The 26,457-nt window shown below is 50.1% G+C and overlaps 2 protein-coding genes across 3 annotated transcripts in view; both read right to left on the minus strand.

Annotated features, from left to right (window-relative positions):
- Positions 1-3,050, minus strand: part of MAN1C1 (mannosidase alpha class 1C member 1) — a 46,477-nt gene extending 43,427 nt beyond the window's left edge. The window contains exons 1-2 of the mRNA XM_048925544.1: positions 2,770-3,050; positions 1,480-2,382 (exon numbers count right to left, since the gene is read on the minus strand). Coding sequence (XP_048781501.1) covers positions 1,480-2,016 — 537 coding nt within the window. The 5' untranslated portion in view covers positions 2,017-2,382; positions 2,770-3,050. The remainder of the gene's footprint in view (positions 1-1,479; positions 2,383-2,769) is intronic.
- Positions 3,051-3,168: 118 nt separating this feature from the next.
- On the minus strand, positions 3,169-26,090 carry LDLRAP1 (low density lipoprotein receptor adaptor protein 1). 2 transcript variants are annotated; one of them, XM_048925546.1, is made up of 11 exons: positions 25,948-26,090; positions 25,084-25,226; positions 23,420-23,532; positions 20,631-20,745; positions 17,636-17,708; positions 17,156-17,239; positions 15,719-15,849; positions 13,808-13,842; positions 7,603-12,468; positions 6,733-6,895; positions 3,170-5,024 (listed from the first exon to the last, which is right to left on the minus strand). In XM_048925546.1, exons 1-9 carry the CDS (start codon positions 26,030-26,032, stop codon positions 12,324-12,326), a joined length of 924 nt encoding a protein of 307 aa, XP_048781503.1. In that variant the 5' UTR covers positions 26,033-26,090; the 3' UTR covers positions 3,170-5,024; positions 6,733-6,895; positions 7,603-12,323. The 2 variants fall into 2 exon arrangements, with proteins under 2 accessions (XP_048781504.1, XP_048781503.1); XM_048925547.1 differs by lacking the exon at positions 13,808-13,842 and having other exon boundaries at positions 3,169-5,024.
- Between the last annotated feature and the right edge of the window lie 367 nt (positions 26,091-26,457).

The raw sequence follows: 26,457 nt of genomic DNA on the forward strand, positions 1-26,457 counted from the left end.
CTTGTCAGGGTCTGAACGAGCACAGGCTCAGGACTGTAAGCATTGCCCTGAGGACAACTCCATCAGTACCAAGCGACAGAACAGCCTACAGGACAGTCAGCCTCAAGCCTTATTGAATCACAGAATGTCTGAGGTTGGAGGGAATCTTAAAGATCATCTAATTCCAACCCCTGCCATGGGCTGGGTGCATCCCACCAGCTCAGGCTGCCCAGGATTCCATCCAACACGGCCTTGAGTGCCTCCAGGGATGGGGCATCCACAGCTCTGGGCAGCAGTGCCAGTGCCTCACTTCCCTCTGAGTAAGGAATTTCTTCCTAACGCCAAACCAAAATCTCCCATCTTTCAGTTTAAAGCCATTCTCACTTGTCCTGTCACTATCAGACTGTGTAAGTCAGTGCCCCTCCAGCTTGTCCTCCCTTCAGTACTGAAGAGGCCACAGCGAGGTCTCCCAACAGCCTCCTCTTCTCCAAGCTAAACAAGCCTAACTCCCTCAGCCTTCCTTCATAGGAGGTGCTCCAGCCCTCTGATCATCTTCCTGGCATCCTCTGGACCCGCTCCAACAGCTCCATATCCCTCCTGTGCTGGGGGCCCAGAAACGGGCACAGTACTGCAGATGGGGCCTCACGAAGGCAGAGCAGAGGGTAAATCCTCCCCTGCCCATTGCCACCCCTCTGCTGATGCAGCCCAGGGTACTGCCAGCCTTCCGGGCTGCAAGCACACATTGCTGGCTCACATCCAGCCTTCCCCCACCAGAACCCCCACATCCTTCTCCGCAGGGCTGCTCTCAAGGAGCTCATCTCCCAGTAAAGCCTTTTCTCCGTGACCACGAAGGCGCATCCATCTGTACATCCCCACAGTCGGGCACAGTTCCATCATCTCCCACCAGCTTTCACGTTTTCAAACACCACATCTCGGGTGGGAACCTCTTCAACAACCACATAATCACGTTTCATTTTTCCCCTTGAATAACACTAAAGCTGAAATCTCCCCTTTTGCCTGAATTCAGTGCTTTCCAGCCTCACGCTGTTACATTACCCTACGTTACCCTAAGACCAAGAGGTGTGTGTGTGTGTACACAAACATCACACCTGCCAGCATGTCATGGGAGCAGCCCACAGGCAGAGATGCTCTCCCTTCTCTAACTCATCACCCTCCCTGGATGGAGAAGGGAGAATTGAAGGCGATGGGGCCTGGTTTGGGAACTGCAAGATGAGAGAGGTGAGGAGCGTGGGCTGACAAGGGATGATCAGGACAGGACAGTGGAGGGATGCATGGAGCGACTGAGTGGGCAAGGCGGTGAGCGGGACAACACAGCTGTGAGGTGAGGATGAAGCCTGATGGAGGAGGAGAAGCAAGGCTGCAAGGGTGCCCAAGGAAGGGGGATGAAGGGTAGGAGCCAGCACAGGGGACACGAGGCTCTGAGGTGAGGGCAGGGCTGGGGCACGATTCTGTGAGGAGAACGGTTCGTGCAGTCCTCACCTCTTTGATCTTCATCTTTCGGGCTCGGGTGTCGGGGTCCTGGTCGGGCCGCTCACCCCGCACCGGGTGCCGAAGGCTTTGACGGAACCGCTCGTAGTCGAAGTGGAACGGAGCTCTCGACTCGCGGGGAGCCCCGGTGCCGACCTCGGCCGGGCGTTCGCCATCGGGTCCCCGCGGGCGGGATGCCGGGGCCGTGTGTGCCGCTGGGGCGGCGTTGCGGGCTCGGAGCTTCTCCCGAAGGCGACGCGGGGCGGCGGGGCTGGCGTGGCGGGGCTCGGCGGCGGCGGGCGGGCTGCGGGGCAGCTCGGTGTCCCGCGTGGATGACGATGATGAGGAGGATGAGGAGGACGAAGAGGTGGCCCGGCGGGGCAGGAAGAGGCGTTTGAAACGAGAAGAGTCAGGCAGGAGGAAAAGGGCCCCGAAACACAGCGTGAGCAGGCCGGAGAGGAAGAGCAGGAAAAGGAACTTCTGCGGCAGCCGCAGCCCCAACGCCGCCGGCCAGCCCGGCATCCCCGGCAGCTTCCGCGGCAGCACCATGGGGTGGCGGATCGCGGCCGACGGGTGGGACCCTCCGCCGCCACCACCGCAGCGAAGGGCTCAGAGACGCGGCGCCGCGGACGCCTTCACGGGGCCGCACGTGGGTGGGTGCGGGGCGCGATGAGCCGCGGGGCTCCGCCGCTGCCCGGAGGTCCTGCGGGCGGGCGGGCGCTGCGAGGCGGGGCGGCGGCGCTGCCCGAGAGGTTCGCGGGGCGGCGGCTCAGGGTCCCCCCGCCCGGCATGAAGGCGGCGGGCAGCGCATCCCGGGGCGGACGCCGGACGGCGGCTTCCAGACTCGGCTCACGGAGAGGTGCCGGGCAGGCGCGATCCCGTCCCTTTAGGCAGTGGGTTCATGCTGCGGCATTTCTGCGGGGAGGAGGGGGGGGAAGAGCGTAAGAGCGCGTTATTTCCACGAAGGAGCTGCAGCCCCCCCGGCCGTTCCCCCACCCTCCAGCAGCACCGGTTCGCTTTCGCCCTCTCCCTCCGGGCTTCCCATCAGCCGTCGGATCGCTCAGCCCTGGCGCTCCGGCTGGGATCTCCGGGCAGGGGCTGAAGCGTTTTGTTTTGCTCAGATCCCAGCGCATCATCGCTCTCTCCAATCTCTGCTCGCTGTTACTCACATCCCCTCGCTCCCTCCTCGGGTCTACGGGAAAAGCTTAACTTTCAGACCACGAAAGCAAGCAGGAGCGTTTCCAAAACGCGCTTTAAAGCCTGTCATCACGGTGTTTTCCCCGGGGCACCCCGCTCACTCACCCCTCCGACAGATCCGAGTGACAGCGAGCGCAGCCCCGCTGCTGTCAGCGCCGACGGGCGCCGTTACATCAGGAGGAGGCACGGGGCAGCCCGCCGCTCACAAGGGCAGCTCCGCTCTCCTGCCCACCCATCGCTCAGGACGGATCTAACCGCATCGAGCCGCTCGGGGGGACTTTCCCGCCCCGTCCCTCCCGAGGAGCTCCGCCGTGCAGAGCAGCGCAGCACCGCACGCCGCCACCGCCGCTCACTGCGACAGCTCCCGCAGCCCCGCCCCTCCTCCCGCCCGCGCCCTCGGTCACCGCGCCAGCCCAACGGCCATTCGGGAGGCGGCCAATCAGCAGCCCGGATCCTGCCCGCCGTGACGTTAGCCCCGCCCATCGCCTCCCCCCGCCCTCGCTTGCTATTGGTTAACGGGTGGAACTCAGCCTCGCACATTGGTTCTTCTGAACGTCAGGAAAGCCGGGAGGCCCGCCCACTTGTTTACCACAGTTGCTGGGCTCGAAGAGGTGGCGGTGTGCGGTTGTCCCAGCGAGCCTCTTGCTGGCCGTGTGTCGGCTGCGAGTGGCGGGAGGCTCTGAGGTACCTTAGGCTGGGGGAACACGTGTGGGGAAGCGGGCGCGATGCCTGAGGGGCTGCACGACCATTACAGCCTGTCCTGGTCGAGGCAGCCCTTCAAGGAGCCTTGTCTATGGGCTGACAGCCACCTTTCTATAGACGCAATTGCTTTTTTTCGTTTCCATAAGCCCCAGATCAACTCCTACCGTGGAACACACCTGAGCCCCAAATCCTTAAATCCTCACTGTGCTCTATGCTCACCCTCAGCACGCTGCACAAACAGCAATTCAGCAAAGTCTGATGGTCACCTTGTTAGCTATCACTGAGGGCAGCAGGCTGAAATGTTTCTGCTCACACATGCTTATAAAAAGTGCACATCTGTCACGGGATGAACAGTGAGTGAAAAAAGGGCTCCCATCCAAACCCAAAGCCCTCTGAGGCTGCTGAGGAGCAGTGCTGGGAGGTGAAGGGGGAAGAGCAATAGGATGAAGGGGAAAGGTTCTAAACTAAAAGAAGGAAAGCTGAGGTTGGATGTTAGGAGGAAATTCTTGGCTATTCTTTGCTGCTCAGAGAAACGTGGGTGTCTCACCCCTGGAGGTGTTCAAGGTCAGGTTGGATGGATCTCAGGTCCCTTCCAGCCCAACCATTCTGTGCTATGACTGTAAGAGCAGCTCCCAGGAAAGGCTAAACCACAGCCACGGAAGTACTGATGTGACTAAACTTAGAAAAGCTAAAAGAGAACAGTTTGTAGGCTGCAGAGGAGCTGTGAGGAAAGAAAATCATCTGCTGTTTGCATCTTCCTGTGTTCAGGGAAACAGGAGCACGTTCCTTCCTCATGAATAACTAAAACCACAGGAGAAAAAGAAGTGCTTTGATTTCTGGGTCTAGCAGGGGCCCACGTTTTAAACTGTTCAACCAATAATTGGTTCTGCTGACATCTTCTTATTCAAAGTGCTGACGGTGCTATGAAGCAGGCAGGCAGAGCGGCTCTAGGAGGAGGATTGCAAGGAGGCTGTTGACCCAAGGCCTGCAACCACACTGCTTTACCAACCTCCTTACACCCACACGACTACCACAGGTCTTCATCCAGTCAAAATAAAAATAAGAAATAGCTCTAGTGCTTTTGGATCTCTGGTGGCTGCCCTGTGAGCCATGGACTCATCCCCCCCTCAGAGGCAAAACTGCACCTTGATGATTTGGTTTTGAATTTGCGCCATCTCCTGTGGTTTACAGGCAGGACCAGTTCAGCCTGAGCAAGGAGTGCATGCAGGCCACTTTCTCTGCATGCTGTTTTGTCTGGAGCAGCTGCTTGAGGAGTGCTGAGTGCTCTTGCTTCCCTGCCCCATAGCTGTACCAGGGAGAGGGGGTACATGTAGCTGCTCTGTTGGACAGGTTGCATGGGAGCCATGCTGAGTGCAGCAGACACTCCAAAGGCTGCTTGAAGAGCACAGGAGCTCTTTGCAAAGGATATTTTGGTTTTGCTTCATTGTACGCCTTCATAATGCAGTTCAGAAGAATGGGAGGAAACCTGAAAGCCACCTGCCAGCTCTGTTATTTTCAGGACTGGTTCAGATGAGAAGGCTTTTATAGCCTCTCGCCTTTATCAGGGACCCATTTATCAGCACTCCTCTAGGGACCATTGCTCCATGAGCTTCCATCATTCCTTCTCTGATGTCTTAACACCCAGCTTCAGCTTCACACTGAAGAGGAAAAAAAAAAAGAAGCATTTACCTCCAGATCTCTTCCCTGGAGGAGAGGCCACAAGACTGTGATTTGCCTCAGCCTCATCAAAACAAACAGAACAACAACATCCCTGCTATTGTGGTGGTCCCTTCATCTTCTTAGTGATGGCCCCAGGACCGTAAAGGTCAGGTGGCACTGCTTGCTAAGAGGATCTGGCAGCATCAAGGAGGATAAGAAAACACACAGCTGAGAACAAATCAAAGGGATAATAAAACAGTTCTGAACAAACCCAGGGGGTGTGCTGAGCTCCTCTTCTTACACAGGAGTAATAGAAAAGTTCAAGGCTTGTATTATGATTATGCTAGATTAAGATTTTTTTCCTTTGCGTTTAGCATGATGTTGTCTTGAAGGTACATGCTTACACATTAAAGCTTTTCTGAATGAGGTTAAATTATAATATCATTGCTCTTAAAAACAAAGCATTGTCTTTGAGGCAAACGTTTAATTACTTTAAAAAATTTGTAATAAGGCAAAAAGCTCAGCCTGCATGTACAAGAAGAGTTCCAGACACAGCAAAATAGTCATAAGACTGGGTGCTGAAGGAGCTAGGAGAGTGGAGTGTAATTATTGCAGAGATAGGGGTCCTGCTGTTTTGGTTCTGGTTTTTAGCAGGGCTGGAAGAAATAATTTTGAGAAAATCACTTCTTATGGCCGTAAGAAAAGAGAGAATATCTTCTTCTCTGCAAGGAGGAAGAGCACAAAGCAATGGGTAACACTGAAGGCAAAAGTTTGGCAAAATAATTATGCTCAAGCCTCCTGCCTGTCTGTTAAAGTAGGCTTCATTTCTCTCCCTCTTTTACTGTAGGAAATGGCCTCTGGCTACAGGAGAGGTTGGGATGCCTGGACTGGGCTGGAACAGCACTCATCCATAGGCAGAAAGCCTTCAACTCAGAAGAGCCATTTAACTCTGTGATTTTTAGTATCACAGCAATGACAGGTCAGAATGGGCAGGTTGAAGAGAGGCTCTGTATTGCTGGTGGGTAGCTTGAGTTAACATGGTTAGTTTTGCAAAAAATAAAACAGAGGGAAGCAAACAAAACAAACAACAACACAACCTAACCTCAAACCACTTGTCCTGACCTGCATACAGCGAGGCTGGTGTCAGTTTAAGCTACATGTAAGCTGTTGCAGCTCTCATCCCTTTATCCAGCTGTGATCAGAAAAGGGAGAAGCTGTACAGACTGGCAGGTGTGTTATGCATACAACAGCCGAAACTTTCCTGAAGTGGGGCTCATCTGCACGTGATGAGAATGAGCACAGCAATCCCTGATGGCCTGTAATCACTCAGAACAGAAGAGATCCATCTGCTATTGATTATTCCGAGGTTTTAAAAGGCAAGCAGTGAGGACACGAGGCTCCCCAGAAGCCTGGATAATTAGAAACTTTGTTACCTGCTATGTGAATGGGATTGCAGGTGCACAATACATGTAGTAGAGTGCCAGCAGAGTCTGCTTTTACCTTAAGGCACAAAGCACAACAGCACTGTTAGGTTATGTTATGTAACGATGCATTGCTGGGATTGGTTTGGTAGGAGCTATTCTAAAAGGCACCAGAAAGGCTAAATTGTAACGTTAGACCGTGGCAATGCCACCAGAGCAGTACAGATAGACACCCAGACCCAGCCAACAGCACTGCTTCCCTCCTACAACAGCATGGAGTACCAACCTGTGCACGGTACAAGAAAACCCACACATAAAACAGCTGACAAAGATGGAGTAGGGTACTTCAAATGCACGGTGCTTTGGAGCTGCCTTCCTCTACCTCCCCCTTAAATGACTGTGTTGTCACCTGTTGATCATCTCATGCTGCTGAGGAGCAGGCTGGCAGGCTGAAAGTAAGGAAGGAAATTCATTATTTCTAAGCAGGACCTGCTCAGACTCACTGTCACACGTTACAGATGTTGGGCAGAAGCACCCAGAGCTCCTCATTGGTTTTTAGTTAGGCTGACGTTCTGTATCCTGAACTTTGCTCTGAGGCTGCTGTAGTTTTAAGCTTGTTTGCAGCTATCTCTGTGACTGCTATGTCAGGTAGGAAGGAAAAAGATGCAATTCTGAGCTCAGCAGGAATGCACCTCCTCATGCAATCTGGGTAATGAGACAAGAGAACGCCTGTAACTGAACAGTTCTGCTCCAGCCTCTGCTGCCTCTTCATTACTCCTGGTCCTGAGGGACTGTGCCCTCATTTTCAGAGCATAAAAAGCAGAACTAGGAAGGCACTTGGTATCCAGGGCAGAGGGAAACACCTGTGAAATACAACGAGCTGCACTAGCTAAGATTCTCCCATTGTAATTGTAAAGCAACTTGTGTGCTTACCCTATTTAGGACCTACTTGAAGTCCTTCAATAGCTTCACTAGAATCTTCCCCCATTCTCCCATCACATCCCACAGGTGTCAGGTCAGCACAGTACATAAATGTGAGGCCACAGCAGAGCAAGCAACTCAATTCTGACAATTCCCCCATAACTCAGTCTCAATTTATACAATGCCAGCTACTAACTGGATCACAGTGATACAATCAACACAAAGCAAGGCCCACCTGCACAGCACCCTCAAAAGGAAAGGCTTTGCCCCCTCAGTGCTGCTTGTGGCCACAAACAGTCATGGCTTGCTGGTTAACACCCGCCTTACCAGCAAAGGTGCTCCCAGGTAACTGAGGACACAGCCTCTGGGATTCATTTAATTACTCTGAGCACTGAGAATATGAGCTCAGAGAAACTGTGAGTCAATAAGCTCCACCTACAGATTAGGGAAAACCTCCTGCTGGATCCTCCACCCAACGCCGCACAGCTGAGAGCTGAGACCAGAGAACTGATGGCTCAACTTGCGGTCTGCTGGCAAAGGTCAGGGCTCAGAATTTCGGTATGACTTTGTATCCTCAACATGAAATGAATGTTTCTGACTCCTGCTGTAATAAATCTACGTGAGAGTGAAGTGGATTATCTTCTGGCTCATGCATCAATCACAAAATTACAGCTTTCTGTTTAAGACCATTGAAGAGTCCTGTGATTTCATAGCAGATGTAAAGGAAAGAATGTGATTTTAAAATATGAGCCAGATCTGCAGGTCTGACATATTTTTTGCATCATTCTGCCTCCTTTAACCGCCCACCTCGCCTTTTCTTTCTTTTTGAAACTTGCATACAAAGCCAATTTGATCTGGAAGTCACTGACAGACACTACACCAAGTTCCTGTAACAGCATTTGCTTGGCATCACCTTGATGATAACCATCTTCAGAACCTGAAAGCTGTCTCCTGCGAGCCTGCTCCTTTTCATGCTTACATGACACTTCCTTACAGGTAAATCAAAACAGAAAAAGAACCCCAACACATTCTCTTGTTTCCTTTGGTGATCCACTCGTTGGCATATCAGCTGTTCTGCAGAGGCTAAATGATAAGTAACATTCCATGTGTCGAAAGATTGCCTAATTCAACAGTAATTTGCATGTTCTGCTCTGCAAATATATCATCCTTGAATTTGCAGCCTCCCCTGGGGAAAGATGCAGGAAATTATGACCCAGCAACATGCTGCACAACAATGGGAAATGAAAGACATAAAAAGCAAATTGCTGAACACGAGAAATGTCAGCACGTACAAAGCTGTGGGTTAAGATCGTCTTGTTGTGCACGTGAACACTTATTAAGTCTTGATTCTTTGCCTGAGATTTCTAAGCATGTAAACACAGTTTACTACCACAACTTAAATGATAACAACACATGAGCTTAGAGGAAGGCCATCAGTGTGTACTGGTGGGGCTTTTCTCCCAAATAAGACGTAGGGATCTTTGGAAAGCTAGAGCTGCTTCGGGTCAGAAGTGATCGAGGAGACTCAGATGAAGGGACAGTGTCCAGAAAATGACTGGGCGCAGTTTCACACCAATGGGCTTTCAAACCTCAGCTCTGGTGGAGTGACTTTGCAGGGACAGCAAATCAGAATTCTACAAGAAGAGAACACAGATGAGGTCGACTCCAGTTGCAATCTAACAGGCAGATTGCTAGCAGAGCAAACTAAGGAGCCCTTCCCCTCCCCTTGTACTTTCCCTGAACACTTTCAGGCAGAATTAACATCAGCTGAACTTGATGGAAATTCTCCAGCTTTACATGATTTAACCAGAAGGCTCCAACTCAGCTGAAAGAAAGCTCACACGAAGCGAGGATTGTAAGAGCAAGCCTGAATTCCCAACTCTCTGTGTAATGAAGCATGCTGGCAATTATTAGGTTTAGATCTTTCTGTAAGGAGAATATCGATGGGGAAAGTGCAGTGCATACAGTTGTTTATTTGAACAAATAATCCACAAAAAAAAGAAAATCAATTAAAACCCTGCACCTCTGGGACTGTCTTTGAAAGGCATGTGATGTGACTCAAGTAGAGAAGTGATCAGCCTACAATAATTTAGATGTTCCTGTTGCTATGGATACTTTTTTATATTTTTAAGTGAAGCATACCATTATAATTTAAATTTCCACTAACAACAACCAAAAAAAAGCAGCATACTAAAAGTAATAAAAAACGCCAGCGACAAAATTGTTTTATTTTTTACTGTCAAGTTTTATGCTGGTGCTGTGACAGTACACAGAAGTGATAAATTTGCCACATCTGAGGTTTAATGCTTTTACACTTCTTTTCGTGCACTGCTCTGATTGGGGCTCACACTATGAGCATGCAATGCAGGCAGCAGCCGAGTGACAGGCCTGCTGCTGAAATGTCACATTAAAATTCACGCTGTTAAACAGAAAGAGGGTTTTGTTTGAGGCAAGACCTGAGAAGAAGCAAGTTGGGGGGCTGGTGAGGCTGTTAGGAATATGGAAAGACAATGGTGCAAGTCAAATGGCTCCTGCAAAAAAAACAAAAAGGGCCTGGAGTGGCATGACCAGCAATAGGATTATTAACAGCCACGCCAGAAGCTGCCCCTGTGATTTGCAGGGAGAGGGCATTTCTGTGCTTGCAGGCAGCGACAAAACTTCATCTTGGGATGCTTTCCTTTCACACTGCTTGAGAGTGGAGTTTTTGCTGGGGATGAAACTCCTGACAGCAATGGCTGGAAAGAGAAACAACCCCCAGAAGCACAGAGTGGGAGATGTGCAGCTTGCAGAGTGGCTGAGAGCCCTGAGTGGACAGGATCACCCAGAGCTCATTTCAAAGGGGAAGAGCAGCCACATCCAGCAGCAAAACATGCTGCTTTATGTGGAACCACTGACATCGTTTCTCTGCACAGATGGCCCTGCAAACAACCTCCTCCTGTCCACTTGTTTCCAGTTGCTTACTGCTGTGCACCCAGCGAGAAAGAAAACCCAACCAGACAGGAATACAAAGTTTTCTACACATTAAAAAAGCTGTGGTTAAAAAGTCAAACCAGCACAAACACTCCAAAAAAAAAAAAAAAAAAAAAAAAAAAAAAAAAAAAAGTAGAACTTTTATTTTTCTCCATACATTCTTTTTTTTTTCCTTAAAAAATATCTACATACATATATAGCATTGTGTATATCAGCATATGCTCCTCAAACCTCTAGAAAAGAAAAGAACATCATTGTACAGAGAAAGCCTCACAGTCCATTCCTGCAATACGATTCCTTTCTTAGGGAGATGAGTGCTCCCAGAACTCAGCACAAGGTGTTTCCTACCCCCACTTCTGTTCTTTTAGCACTGCTCCTGCAATGGGCCCAGGCCCCTCTGCAAACTTGAAGCACAAGAGACTGATGCTGCACATGGCATCAAGTCAGGGGCGCAGTATTTGAGGACTGCTCTGAACACAGAACGTGTTCCCTGTTTATCCTGCAAAATCATGAACAGACGGGATGAGTTGGCTTCACAAGTCATCAACACCTTATCATGGTAAGTGGCAAATAATCAAACCTAAGTTAGTGTCACTTAGCTGTTTCCTAAGAAATTCTTAGAGCTGACCAAGATTTTTGTTTGTTTGTTTGCAAGCAGCCTTAGGAGTTACAAAGAGCTGTCTGGGGAATGAATTAGTGTTTCAAAACAAAGTTCTGAGTTACAAATCTATAAAACAGCTAAATATACTTCACAGAAGGCCACAAACACTGCAAACTGTCAGTACGACTATTTAGGATCATTAAACTTAATCTTTTAATGGGCATAAGCTTTATACCTCCATTACTTTGTTTGAATGCCAGGAGCAGATGAAGACAGCTTCCCAGCCTCATGGGAGATGCAGCTGTCAGGGGAAAAGGACCGGAGCAGCACTGACAGGGGCACCTTCTGCTCATTAAACATACAGGTATTGGTCTTGCCTAATCCAATTCCCTATGAGTCTATGAGCAGGCAACTGCCAAATGTTCCTGAAACTGTAAAAAGGCATGCACAGCCCAATCCACTTAGCAGAGCTAAGAACACAGATCTATTGTGCTACACAACCTGCAACTTCCAACGCACTTTCAGAAAACAGATTATTACTGCCTGCTGTTTTTTGCTTTTAAACCAACCGTGCAACTGAGCCTTAGTATTTCAAGTCATAACAGAAACAATACGTGTGGGCAATCAGTTTTGAAACAGCTGCAGCACTGTTGGTTTCTTTTTGGGGGGTGGGGAGGTAAAGGGCTTCTGAAGAGAAGTTACAGGCACTGCCTACTTTGCTATTTTGGACCATTACTTTCAGCTCAAGTCTTAAAGTGCAAAACTTAAACAGTCTTTGGATAAGAAGCATCAATTCACCTAAAAAGCTGGCAAAGAAAAAGCCAGAACATGTCTGGGTGATTGACAACTGAGAGGATCACATTCATAACAAAAGCAAGATCTCTGCTACCTCTTTCAGCACTGCTAGCAGCTGCTGCAACTCTCCTCCCCTCAGCCTGGGCAGGTGTGGTGTTGTTCAACAATCAGTGGTTTACTAACAGTTGTGCTTTCAACTGCATTTCCATCTGCGGACCTTTGTCTAGAAATGTGTATACACAGGAACTTTGGTGTTGCATAGTATTTGTCAGGGAGGAACAGGCACTACTGATGGCATATTGCCACCTGATACTGCAGATGCTCTACACACCTTTCAGTAATATATGTAAACTGTAACAGCTAGGAATAAATATCTTTAGGAGCATCTCATGGTTTAGATAAAAGCAAGGTAAAAAAACAATCCACGTTAGATTTCTAAAACTTTGGTCTAAGCTGTGCTGTAACTTCATCTGACTTGGTGAAGACCCCTCAGAAGAATCCCTTGTATACAGCACCTGGAAAAGCACGATTTAGTCAGTCCACAGACTTTTAGTGGTTACTCCATTGTCAGCTGTTAGATGAATTTGACTTCAAAACATGAACAGGTCATCTTTCTCGCCTGTACTTGAATCTATTTTATTCCAATCTACAGATGAGAGCATTTCTGCACTCTGGATGTCTTGAGCCGTCAGTCCTGTGTCGAGAACGTAAGGGTTTGTTCTTGACTGAGCCAGTCTAGGAGGGGAGAAAAAGAAAAAGTAAGAACACAAACGCATGCAGGTCACAGCTCAGACGCTTGATGCAACCATAATGCCAAAGCCAAACTTCAAAGTCCTCCAACTGAAAGAAGTAATTCAACAAGGGGAGAGATGACATCATTTGCAGCTCTCTCAGGTTTGTTGTTGCAGTTTTTCTGCTTGTTTATCCTAACATTACCCAAAATCCAGGGAATTTGCAGTCTGAACATCCCATACATTCACAGTGTGACACAACAGAGCCTTCTTCCTTTTCTGAGCTCTTCCTGGAGGCTGCATCATTAACTGGGATCTTATCTCCGTTGACCAAAGAGCAGCCTCAGTGACTCAGTTCAAATACTGCCTTACCCAAAGGCCAAGGGTAATGTGACAGCTCCACGCCCAGCAATGCAAAACAAAAGACTGCAACCAACACTTTAGTTAAGCAGAGCAAGGAACTGAGCTGAGAAAAATTGATGACATTACATCAACATCAAGCAGTCCCTTTACAGGTCTTGGGATGGGGTTGCCATGGAAATGGAAGTTGTAAATCATTCCCAAAACTTGAACATGACAGAAAGCTCCATTCCCTTAGGGCTAAGCAAGTCGTTTTTTCACTTGGCCATGTGCCTGTCACCCTCTACAAGCCTGCTTGCATGAGGGCATGGATACAGGATAACTCACCTGAAAGAAAACATTGCTGGATTGCTCAGTGTGCACCTCAAGGGCAGATCTTAATTTGGACTAGAAAGTGAACTAAGCCACATGACATTCTAGCCATAATCTCTGAGTGTGCTCAGGTACATCAATTCAAAACTGGTGCATTAGAGTTGCCTTGATGTGATCAAGCTGCAACAGGCACCCAGTGCAACAAACTGTCAGGGAGTTTGTCAGGGAAGGAGCACATTGCCTACAGCATTTTGCTGTTGGTTTGGGAAAGATAAGACCAAGGTACCAGGATTTGGCCAAACCTCACAGAGGGAGGAGAGTAAAGATCCCCATACCAGCAGTTGGGACCAGCACTGCCACACCTATCACAAAGGCTTGAAACAAGCTGCTTTAAACATCCCTGAAAAAACAAGGGTGGACATGCTGGCTGCTCAGGGAATCAGATTTCCTATCATACACAGCCTCTCTCCATCCTTAAAAGGTTGTCAAAATGTATGGCTTATCAGCCAGCTGCAAAGCCTATCTTTCAATTAAGAGCTGAGGTACTGATGGGGCTGCTGCCTAGGTCAGATCATGACAGCTGATTAGATTAGAAGCATTATTAAAAAACACAGGTCCCCCTGGGCTAGTCCCCAGTGGAGTGAACTTGTAAAGGGTGTTATTAGAATTACCTTGAAAATGCCTCGTCGAGATCATCATCCATTTCCTTTTTCAAAGAGATAAAAAGAGAGAGAAGTAGTTGCTAAGGGAATGCACAAAAGTGTATTTAGAGATCTGGCTCCACACTTCAGCACAGCAGACAAAAACATATATATGGACCTCTGAGCACCCAAAGCGACACTCCTATCAGCAATTTGCCTCCTTAAGCAGCCTTTATCTCACTCTCCACACAAGCCATGGCATAAAAGATGTAATTCTGGGTGGCCCAGGCTTGCTCTGAGCAGGTCTCAGGACAGGCTGGGGATGCTGCACTCCCCTTGCAGCTGTGGGACAGAGGAGGGGATTGGACCTTTCCTACTGTCTCCAGACCAGACTAATTCTACCTCACTGCCTGTAGATGCTGGATCTGGCCTGTAAGATGAAACAGATTCCCATCTGGGTCAGCCAGACCCCTCTAAAGAAGCCAGTGCCCCCCAGCTCCTTCCTTGGAAACTGCCACCATGCTCCAAGTTAAGAGCTGGTTCCAAAGCATCTGCATGCTGAGTCCTCCACCAACCCCAGCCCGCTCTGCTTTCAATGCAAAGCAGAAGATATTGTTTTGGCTGAAAGCATCCGTCTGCTCTTTATGCAGAAAAACATTTTGGGCAAAGCTGATAGGCAGCAACTTAGCACTGAGCAAAGGGAGCCACAGCTCTCAGCTCCTGCCGTGCAACTGGCACATGCTGTAGGTTTTTGCCAGGAGGATGAACCTGGACAGAGCTCAGCAAGATGTTTTGGGCACTCCCTAGGGCTTTTCTGGATCAAGAATTTGGAAAGCAACAGTGTGCCAGCAAAGGGCTGGACCTGTGTTGTTTGAAAGCAACTCTGTGATCCCTTTTACTCTGATCTGCTCTTTGAAGGGTTCCCAGGGAAAGCATTTGAATTGATGAGGGGAGAAAGGTTTCCTGTGCAGGAAGATAGCCCTCTGAGAGGGCTTTGCTACGGACAGGCTTGACTATGACCAAAATTGTATGATGCATTGGCAGATGATGTAATAAGTAAAATACGTGAACTCTACCAGAAGGGAGGATCAGAGACTGCTGATAAGCCTGCAGGCTTTGGAACTGATCTTCAGGTTTAACCTGAACAGCCTCAGGCTCAGACCTGGCAGACTCAAAAAACAGGCGCCATGCAAAGGCCATTATCATTCAACTCTCCCAAATATTAACTGTGTTTCCAGAGAGAAAACATGGCAGGGCTCAGGTCACAAATTGGGGATGGTGGGGGTTCCAAGATCAGCTCCTGCCCTGTTGGTGATGTAGCATTTTGGTGTGCAAGAAACTCCCCCATGGATGCACAGCCAGATACATCACCTAGATTCTTACTTTTCTATTACTGGTCCATGAAGCAGCTGGGCCAGATGGCTCTGGACATTTTAGAGAAGCCATCCATGTTCACAAAGCAAGACAGAGTTACAAACAAGAACAAGGGAGAACTAAGAGTAATAACAAACATTAACACAACCTGGTTTTAGTGAACAGTAAATAAAAGCATCAACACAGTGGATCTTTCTCCTGGATAGGATAGTTAGGCAGTCTCTCATTTAAGTGACAAACCATTGAGAAGCACTATGCAAGAGTAAGCAATATTCAATTATCTGACTAGCATTTTCTCACAGTGGCTTTCAATTGCTTTAATTTATTTACTGATCCTAAAAAGGGCTGTAAGTACTCACACACTAAGTGATCATTTCTAGTAGGACACCAAAACCCAGCTTGCTTGGGCAAGTCTGAGATCCTTAATAAACAGCTCAGCTGCCCAAGAGCTCCCAGAGGGTCTTGTCCAAGAGAGAGCACCAAAAGAGGACTTGGAGCACACAAGGACTGAGGTAGCATCGCTCCCTGCCAGCTCAGCAGATTCTGTGGTGCCCTGGGCAAACTTACCCACACCACGTTGTTATTTACAGAGGAGCTGGGCCCAAACATGCTGTTATCTAAATGTGTGGGGTTTTCACTGCTGGTAAGGAGCAATTTGGCAGGATCTTCTAAATCCAGCAAGTTCCCTGTGGCTGCAGCTGCAAACAGAGAAGAGAGGGAATGAGGCAGGAGAGAAAAAAATTAATACAAAACCAAGCCTTTTTTGCAGCAATTGCTTTCCCCTGAGGGGAGAAGTCAGGGGAGGCAGTGAATTCCTTTCAGCACAGCCCTGAATTTTAGTGTGGAGGAGCAGCATTCATACTGGTTAAGGCTGTGGTTTCCACCCACATAATTCAAGATGCTCCTATCAGGCACCCAAGACCCCTGAGCAGTGATGCAGAGGAGTCAGCCAGCTTGTCCCTCTATCAGCCATCAGGGAAGGCTCCTGGGTCTGTGCTTACATTCAAAACGGGTAAGGATCAGACTCTGGCAAAGCTGAGACATCCCACCCCAAAGCTTCATAGCCCAGGGCTGGGCTGGGAACAGCAACCACAGGGTGGGAACCTGGGCGACATCCTCAGCTCAGCCCACAGCTTCAATTCAGCATCCTGCAAAGAGGCATCTGTGTTCCATAGGACGAAGGGGAAATCCTGCATTGGGTGAAGAGCAGTTCATAGCCTGATGGTTGCTGGTACACCATAGGCTATGTTCTCTCAGAGAAGCCTTCAATCATCCCCCATAACCCGGTGATATGGGCAGATGCAGAAATGCCCCAGCTGCAAAGCATCAGCATGTGGCCAGGCAGACAAGAGAGCCCATTTCTATACCACTTGCAGCCTTGGACCTCATTTGTTCTGATCTCCACTATTTGTGACAGATTCCTCCAGTCCTGGGCCTTCATATGAAAGAATGAGATGCGCCAGTCTGGGATTAAGCCCAGTTTAATGCTATTTTCCTCTGTGTCAAATCCTCTTATCTCCACGGCCAGCACAGAAGGGAGATTAGCCTTTTGTCCCATTTCTCCCTGGCTATCCATCTAGCATTTCAGAGGACCCATGGCCAGACACTGAACTGTGAGAGCTTTTACCATTTATTTTATTTTCACGCAGCCAACAGAAGAGCGAGTCCTTCAGGTCCAACACAAAACCCAAATTAAACTTAGGATGTGAGGATCCATGCAAAGTTTGCAAAGACATTACAGCCAATTTGCCTCAGGCAGAAGTAAACAGATTTGGGGTGACAACAGCTGCGTATAAAGGGATGTAAGAGGTATTTAAAGGGAAGATATAAAGATCTGACAGGCAGATACTGAGTCCAGGGCAACAGCTCTGCTACAACCAAAGTGTTTGCTTCTTACTGATCAAAGCCCTCCTAGGAAAATGCCCAACCAGGGAAAAACCCCACAGACATTAGGCTGCTTCCCATCCCCAAGGCTGAAGAAAACCTTTGCTGTTGGTGACTTACATGCATCAGGGCAAGCAGAGGCAGCTGAGTTTGGGCTGCTCACCCCTTCTCCTTCCAAGATGGATCTTTCTCGTTTCTCCTTCTCTGCAAAAGAAGGAGACCCCATCACTGCCTGCAGAGCACTGTCCCACATGCCTTTTGCAAGGAGAGCTATGACTGGCCACCAGGTCTCCTCTGCCCAAAGCAGCCCAGGTCTGAGTGTGTTTTATAATCTGCTGGAAGGTAAAAGCAAAAATATCGACAGCGGTAGGGCTGTGAGGTACCACAGAGAAGCACTCAGCTCTCCAAACCCCACTTGCAAGAAAGGAGCACAGCCAAAATTCAGTCTGATTTACAAGGCTGTCTAGAGAAACCTGGATGATGTCTTAAATCATTCCAAAGATTGGACCAACCTTAACGGCAGCCTGGAAATTTGGAGCTAGAAAAACTCAAAGTCATTCCTTGAATTTTCATGTGGAATAAAGAAGGAATAAAACTCACCTTCCTTGGAGGCTTGCCAGAACTCAAATGCTATTTTGAATGCCTGAGCTACAGTGAGGGTGACTGCCTGGGCCTGAAATGAGAGTGGTTAAGCAGCACGTTAGTAGATGGGGTTTTGCTTTGCAGATTGACCTTAACATGGATCCAACCAGTCCTCTGCTCCGTGCACTTTCCCACTGCCTGGCTGTGGAGGGGTGACAAAATATTGATGGAAACAGCAACTTGCTCTATGTAGGACATGGGGCCCATCGTAGACACATCTTTAGCTGCAACAGGAAGATGGAGGAGGCAGGGAGATGGCTGTCAGAGGCATCGAGCTGACAAGGAGGGAGAGAAGCACCCCTCCCAACCACAGGGCACACAGCTCTTCATGCATCCCACACCTGAACACACTTTCAACAAACACAACCGCTGCACGGCTGCAGGCTTGTACTCATGGCTCCCTGCTGCAGGGCCAGGCTGTGCAACACCCACTGCAGAGCATCACCCACCAGAGCAACCAACACTGCCAAGGGACTCAGCACCCAAACAGCCCGGACCACACTGCTGTCATAGAACGTGCCAGAGCCAGGGAAGGATGTCCACCCATCCCACCTCAGCACTGTGCAAGACCACATGCATGAGAATGCTCTGAGAGCAGCAGGCAAAAGGCAAAACGCTGCTGGACAGGAAGCAGTCTGAGAAGCAGGAGACCTGTGAGGTCTTTCCCTTTCCCCAAGCTAAGCTGGGGCCATACAGGCTTAAAGCAGCAATTCAGGTTTGCTTTGGAACAGCCTTGAGCTGGACACACACACAGCCAGGGCTGCAGCAGGATACCTTCACCTTCAGTCCCTTCATTCCTCCCCCAGCTGGGAACTTGAGCAGCATTAAGAAGAAAAAAAAAACAGCAACCAAGCATACCTTAAATAACCCAACTTGCTTGAGATATATAAATAGTGACATAATTGCCAGTTTCATTAGGAGAAGGCAGATCTCACTGGCAGCTTAAAGTGCAAGGAGATAGCAAGTAACACAGCAAGGCTGGAATGCTGTACGAGTTTATGAAGGTACAACCTAAACAAACCCAGATCCTGGAGTGTAACCTCCAGCCCCCTGTGGTTTGGGGGGAGCACTGAGCAAATTCCTCCCAAAAGCCACGTGCTCCAGGATGGGAGAAAGAGAGGAGTCACAGCAAACCTATCTGTGCCACTTACGCCTCGCAAGACAGGAGAGCTCATCTGAATGTCAGAGCTATTTACATCTTTCATCAAAGTGCAAATGTTTTATGGTAAAAACGTAAATATGGTAATTAAGTATGAAACTCCTCACAGCTGTTTACAATTTAAGCTGTCACATCTGAATCCAGTTTAATAGACCCAGCTACTGTTGAGAATTACTCATGAACTAAAAATACAGACTAATTATATGCTGTTGACTGTTAGCAATGCATATGTTCAGGGACCCTGCCCTGGGGAAGGGACAGTTTCTGGTCTAGGAGGAGCAGGACAGCACCTTACCAGCATGACATTCATGCATTTTATAGACAAAGAAGACAAAGTATTTCTAGTTTTCGCCTGAAAAGATCTAGGAGAAATTCATTTTGGAAGGAGATGTACTCAGCTGATGTATCACCAAGGTAATTCCCTTACAACTGCAGAGTTAAATTTCAATTTGCAGAGCAAGGTTTATCTTCACCACACAAGGACAGGAGCACATGCCACAGATGGGAGATACAACTTGTAGCTTCCATTACTGTCTCCTTAGAGAAGGAACAAACTGGGCACGAGTGGTGTCACTGGCTTACCAGAGACAGATGCTCACAAGGTCCCAAGGATTGCTACTCAGGATTGCACCAAGAGGAACAGCTCCTGCAGCCTCTTGGGATGTTGCTTCCATGCTAGGAAGGAAGCAGATCTAGGCTCTTTGCTCAGGCCCAACAGGTCCCTGCAGAGGAAGGATTGCTGGGTCCGACCTGTCCCTCCTCTGCCATTTATTGCCAGACCCAGATCTTGCTCTACTTGAGATCCCTGAGGGCTTTCCCCTTGTCACTATGTGGAGACAGTGCCCAGTGACCCACTTCTCTCCCCTGCTAGCTTGCAAAGTGCTGGATCACTGCCCAATTGAGAGCCTTCCCTCCTCAAGATGCATTGAATCAGCAGGAAAAAAATCCCAGAAGCGGGTTCAAAGCAAGAACCAGACACTGGTATCTCCTTCAAACCCTCATTTCCTGGGCAACCCCATCTGGTGCTTCATCTAGCAGTTGGCACTGCAGGGAGATAGGAACTAGATGATCCTTGAGGTCCCGTCCAACCCAACCATTCTATGATTCCTGGCATGCAGTGCACTGCATATTCTAATGCATTCTTACAGGAAGGACACAACTGACTGCAAAGATGTTACCAGGAAATGGATGGGGAGTTTTGATAAACAGTGAGGAAAACAAACAAACAAACACCAAAGAAAATAGCATGGTAAGCTTAGTGCCACTGGCTAAATGCCTCCCATCACCAAGACAGCCCCAGGCTACCAGCCTTCCTGGAGACTTCCTCACCTGCCTCTCCACAGCACAGCCAGACTCCAGCAGCTCTGGGAAGTAGCTGCTAAGCAGGGAAAAGAATCCCAGAACCTGGGACTGCAGCAAGGCAGGAGGATTTCAGGTCAATTGCTCTCACCCCAGCCCCAGATCCTGGGGCCAGAAGGGCTTTTCCTCTCTGTGGGAGACTAGCTGGCTCCAGCCCTGAATTCTGCCTCCATCCTCCCTGTGTCTGCCCCATGGCAGTGCTGGGTCCCTCTGGAAACCAACTGCTTGTCCCTGGGCAGCTGTTAACTGCCTGCAAACAGGTGGTAGCACTGCATCAGGGCATGGCAGCACCGGGCGGGTGCCCTGCCATGGTCTTCAGATGAGGAAGAACCCTTTTTCACTACAACTATGCGCAAAGCTGTTATCGCAGCACTGAGGCAGCCCCTCTGCTTCTTCCTCCTAAAGCCACATCCCCATTTCTTCCTCTGAACTGACCATTTTCCGTTTGGTACAAAGGAAGGCATGGCACTCCAGGTTCTCATTGAGCTGGTTCTGGGCAATGTAGGCAAACACTTTATCGTGGATCTTGTCTGCCGTGCAGTAGGATATCCTGAAAGACAGAACGAAACGTCTTGTCTGGGGCACAGATCAACCAACCCCTCCACAAACCTGCTCCTGCACCAGGTCTGCAAGCAGCACGGCCAAGCAGGGAAGGCAGAGGGAGCACAGGAGCATTACTCAGCTTTGAGGCATCAGAGGAGTTAATGCCACTGGTTTAACTGCAAGAGATGCTCAGTGTGACTGCTGGCCACGCTGCAGCCAGCCACAGCACAGCACAAACTGTGCATGTTGCAGGGAGGTAGGAGAGAACAGAAAACATTTCACCTTGCCAGAAAAGGATAGGTTCAAGAAGGCAAGTAAAGACTCTGCAGTGTAGCAGTCTGGGACTGCCCCTAACAAATGCTCTGCCTTCAGAGACTCTGGAAATTTTTCCTTGGAGAACAAGCTTACAAAGAGAGAAAAGGACTTGTTCTTGAAGCTCCCATGTGCTTTCTTGAATCAGGGGAGGAAACTTGAAGCAGGAGCTGTCAGAAAGGCTGACATTCAGGCTCTGAGACCTATAGCAGCAGATGCATTGGATGCTCCAAGAGCCCTGACTGCAGATGAGCCCTGACCAACGGAGGCTCAGCATCTCTTGTGGGAACATCCCTGGGACAGCTGCATCCCTCCCAGTCCCCCAGCAGGGCTTATTCCAGAACACTCAACAAGGCTCTGAAAGAGCAACAGGCTGAGCAGTTCAGGGAGATCTTGTTGTGACCAAGAGCTCAGCTCCCTTCTGCAGGGCAGCATGTCCCTTGTCACCAGCCACTGCCATCTCCCAGAGACCTTCTGGACCAGGTGCTGTGGGACCAAGCACTTTGTCTGAAGGCAGTAAGCACTGGCTGGAGCAGCCCTGGACATTTAGAGCAAGGAGGCAGGTGCTAGCAACAAGCAAAGCCTCTTCCCTGGGCATGCAGGAGATCTAGCAGGTAATACTGGAGAGAGAAAACTCAACAAATAAATAGAACACTTTCACCAAAGTTCTCCTATTACCCAGCGTTGCCTTTTCAGCTCATATTTTTACTGCCCCAAAGGCTTTGCAGGGAAGGGTCTGGAACATTCAAGTTCCCAGCAGATTCTGAGACTTAAAAAGACACATTCTGTATTTCTTTACACTGCATTAGTTTCTCACTATACATGAGAACATCTCTGCTCAACAACCTGCGTTGTGTCAAATAGAGCTGAGCTGTGCTCTGGATTAGAGGCACTTGGAAGTTTACTCCTTCCTCCCACTTGTCCCCAAAGAAACATCTCCACTGTTTTAATAACTGGGACACAAGCTGTGAAAGATCACCTGCACAGACAGCTGGCTGTTTTCCTGCAAACCTCAGCGTTCAGCTCTCTATATGACAGACATTAATTTTCAGGGAAAACAGAACTCACACTCATTTCTGGAGTAAGCCAGTTATAACCACGAGGCCTTTTGCAGCAGCACACCCAGTGACACATGCTGAGTTCTGGCTGCTGCCACCTTGTCCTGCTGCCTGCCCAAGCACCCGACCCGGGATGCTCAGACCCAGCATCTCCCTGGTAAGTAAAACTGCCAAACAGAAGACAGTGGAGGTGTAGAGGATCTCCCTGGAAAGGGTACTGGGGAGTGTAAGGGAATGGCCCCCATGTACACAGATCCCAGCTTTCACTCCTTCCTGCCAGCAGCTCTGGGAAGCAGCATCAGTCCCCACATCAACTTCAGCCAACCAAATCAAAGGGATGCTCATTAACAAGCACTGATGGGGAGGAACAGCTTTATTGCTGGCTGTGAAGAGCAGAATTTAAGGCAGCTTCTGAACATCTGAGGCCCACAGCTCTGCTCACATGAGGTTTTACACCATGCAGCAATACTGGTTTTGGTGCGATCACGCTCAGGGCTGCTTCACTCAGCTCCATTCTTTAGCAGCAGTTTCATCTCTGAGGGAGGTAACTGTAGTTGATGCTTAATAAGCAAGTAGGTTAATAGTCCTGCTAGAGAGTGCCCCAGCCTCGAGCTCCCCTTGTCACATTTAGCAAAGTGGCAAAGCATGTGAAGGACAGAAAGTGGAGTGGGAAAGTGGGAAGAGTGAAAGGAGAATGGACAGAGGTGATGGAAATGGACAGATCTGAACTTAGCTCTGCTCCTCCAAACCTGCATCTGACTCCAACCACGTACTCTTTGAAAATATACTTACAAAATCCAGGATTGAATATGGGATAATCCAGTCTCGCCCTCCCCTCCCACACTGGCATTAGATCTCAGCAGCTGCCTAAGCCCTGCTCTTTGTCAGAGTGATGTCAACATTAGAGGCAAAAAGCAGGGCGTGCAGCAGCCAGCCCCAGAGCTTGCATCCTCATCTGTTCAGCAGTGCTCTGACCATCCTCATATCCACCTCCTGCCCTTACCTGCTTCAGCACTTCTTCAACAGTGCCACACGTGGCCACGAGATGCTTAGTACAATCAGCAGCACGGCCACCCAAAACATTTGGGATCATCACATCTCTCCTTACCCCACTGCTGGACACACTTAGCACAGGAGACATCTGTTTGTCTTAAATTCAGCAACACGTTGCTTTGCTTTAGGATGTGATGGCCACAGAGACGTCAGCTCAGGCCTGAGTGGAGGTCAGAGCTCAGATGCCAGCACAGAGTGGCTCCTCGCTCTGGGCACAAGCAGAGAGGAGGGCTGAGGGCAGGGTGTCCCACAACACACCTGTATATGGAGACGTTCTCAATCAGCTCGTTAGTTCCACTGTCATTTAGCACGATCCCTCTGGGCGAGACTTTCAGCGTAACTTTCTGCAGTTTCTTTCCACTTGCTTTTGCCTTTGGAAGGAATAGAGGGAGGGGAAAATTACAGGCTTTAAGCAGAGATATCCAAAGCTCTACCAGCACAACCGACCAGTCACTCTAAATAGACAAGAGATACTACTAGCAGCCAGTAGCACTGCAGCCAGGTATGATAAGGCACTTAAATGCTTCCTTCCCTTCTGCAGCAATTAATGCTTAGTGAGACAAGGATGTTTACTCCATACAGTGGGGAGGAACCAGTCCAGCCCCTCCACAAGGACATCATTAGCACAAAACCACAGCTGCTCTGGCCAAGCTATGCAAAGCTGTGAGTGCTTGGTGGAACCCGTGGGAGTTTTCCCTCTAGGGACAACTCCAGAGCCGTGGGGGCAACTGTGCAAACTCAGGGAATCAGGAGGGTACCAGCCCTTGTGGGAGCTGTGCTGACAGCAGGGCAGCCCTGCAGGATGTGGGATTGCAGGCAGCCAGCTCTGAGATGCACTGCCACATCCTGTTCAAGCAGCAAGGCATCCTCTGCACCAAGAACAGGATGCTAGCTTAAAAAATAATGACTCAAGTGCCACTTTCTTTTATTTACTACTCTTCTGCTTTCAGGAGTTAGGCTACACACAGCTTATTGCTGATTCTCTCCAAAAAAATATCCAACTCATTGCTGCCCAAAGACCAGAACCAACGTGAGGTCACCAGAGTGGTGCCAGATGGTGAGTCCTGCCTCCAGGGATGGGCTGAGCCCCGGGGGATTTATTTAAAGGCTCCATTCTCACTCTCAGAGTGGATGTCAAGGGCTCTGCCAGCATCTCCCATTTCACGTGAGCATTCCCCTCCCTTACAGCTCAGCATAAATCAGGAAAGGATCCGTCATTACCCAGCACAGTTCATCACTCTATTGTGTCTTATGGCAGTTAGCAGCACTATTGTGTCTCTGACTCATTCAGTTTTATAATGGATTAAAGAAGCATTATTTTTACTTGCACAGCCCAGTGAGCAGGGGCACTGGAGAGGCTCTATTACAGGACAGCTGCAAATCGGTGCCTCTTGCACCAGAGATTAAAGCAGGATGGGTGGCTGTACTGTCTGAGAATTGCAGCAAACTGTGCTGCTCTCTTTTCCCTCTTAGGTCTCCAAATCCTGGGAAAGAAAACTCAAAAATGCATACCAGGCACAGGCCCAGAGCTTGGTCACGTGCTGGCAGCACTCAACACTGCCTCTGTCCTCCATGAAGAGAGCCTGATGTTCCCAGGTCACAGCTTCCTTCCACATCCAGGGTCAGCCAAAATTATCAAGCAGCACCAGAACCCAGACACACAAACAGCTTCTGCAGCACAACCCCCCACAGACCACAGCTGGCCTGAAAGGCTTCCCAGTGCTGCCCTGCATTTCTACCTGCTGTGCCAGATGCTGCGGAGAGGCCCTGCTCACCTCGGTGGGTGCAATTTGCAGCCCTGACGCTCCCAAGTCTGCAGACAGAGCGCTTTGCCTCCAGATTTGCAGCTTTTAAAATCATCCCCAAGTGACAGAAGGTGACGTGGGCCTATTCTGCAAAGTTCTGCATCTGCAGATACTCACAGTGGCAACAATCCTTTTGACAGCAGCTGCTGAGAGCTCCTCACCCTTCGGCTGCTCCACCAACGTCATGCCCAGGTACTTGAGGTTGAACAGCACCCCTTCCAGCAGCGTCTCTCGGGTGTCGGTCCAGTTCTCCGGGAGCTCTAATGAGGCAAGAAAGAGGACCTTAGGGTCCCAGACACACAAGAAAAGCTTGCTGGGTGGGCGCTGCATTTTGCTGGCCGGCTGCAACTTGGATTTCACCAGGTGCTGGTGGAGTGTGACAGACCTGTCCTGGCACCGCCTGCAGCCAGGGGTAACTCAGGCAGGGGAGGAACCAAGGAGAGCAGCGTGGGAACCACAGGGCTGCAGACAGGAGCCGCCAGGCTGGATGCACACGAACAGGCTGCACCGCAGGCAGCGTGCGAAGACGGACAGGTGCCGCCCCGCAAACAACGCACACGCGAGCTGTGATGCAGCACCCCGCGGCCGGCGGGCAGCAGCGGTGAGCGAATCCAGATCCCTGCAGCTCAGGTGCTCTGCAGCCCGACCCTGCGGGCGGCCGCACGGCACAGCTCGGGAGGGCGATCCGCCTCACCTCGCGCAGCCGCCGGCCCGGAATCCCTACAAACAGGAGCAGGGACGGGAAGAGCCAGGAAGTTCGCCTAGGCGCCTTCCCATAGGGCGCTCCTTACAGCGCCGATCCTCACAGCCCGCAGAACAGCCCGACCCGGGCGGCGCCTCGGACCCAAAGCGCCGATCCCTCTCCCCCCCACCCCCCCACGAGCCGGGAGCAGAACCGGGCCCGAACCCCGCGGGCTGCGGTGCGGGAGCGAAGATGGGGAAGGGAAGGAAGGCGAAGGGAGGGCGCGGGGCGGCTCTCACTCTGGTGGCGGCCGCCGGCCCAGGGCGGTTTGGTGACGCTGGGGCTGCGCAGCAAAGCGCGTCCCGCAGAGCGCAGCGCGTCCATCCCGCCGCGCCACTTCGGCAACTTTCGCTGCGCTCCGCGCGTCCGGGGGCGGGGCGTGAGGGGGGGGGGCGGCACAGCGCGGCGGCGTGACGTTACGTTACGCAGAGTGACGCAACGCGACGCGACGTGACGCAATGACGCAAAGCGACGTGACGTGACGTAATGACGCGAGGCGACGTGAGGCGCTTGGAGAGCGCAGTCGCTCCGGGCGTTCCGCCGCTCAGTGCCGCTGCGGTTCAGTGCAAATGGATTCTCGCCCCTTTTTCCCCCTTTCCCATAGAGCCATGCAGGCCGGGGTTGTTCTTTTAGCACTAAGCGGTTGCAGACGTGGCTGCGCTCCGATGGCAGCCAGCGCAGGCTCTGAGGTGAGGCGATGGCGGCCCGTCTTTATGCTTTATCCCGCATTCACGTAGGCTGCAAAAGGT

Source organism: Lagopus muta, chromosome 23, assembly GCF_023343835.1.
Source record: "Lagopus muta isolate bLagMut1 chromosome 23, bLagMut1 primary, whole genome shotgun sequence".
NCBI classification, from domain to species: domain Eukaryota; kingdom Metazoa; phylum Chordata; class Aves; order Galliformes; family Phasianidae; genus Lagopus; species Lagopus muta.

Bases quoted from the DNA above. Each gene is read 5' to 3' on its own strand.
- LDLRAP1 (XM_048925546.1), bottom strand. From the start codon at position 26,032: ATGGACGCGCTGCGCTCTGCGGGACGCGCTTTGCTGCGCAGCCCCAGC. The intron at 23,533-25,083 runs GTGAGTATCTGC...TTCCTTCCAAAG, and splicing joins TCAAAAGGATTGTTGCCACT to GCAAAAGCAAGTGGAAAGAA. The intron at 12,469-13,807 runs GTAATTCTAATA...CTCCCCTCCTAG, and splicing joins CTCGACGAGGCATTTTCAAG to ACTGGCTCAGTCAAGAACAA.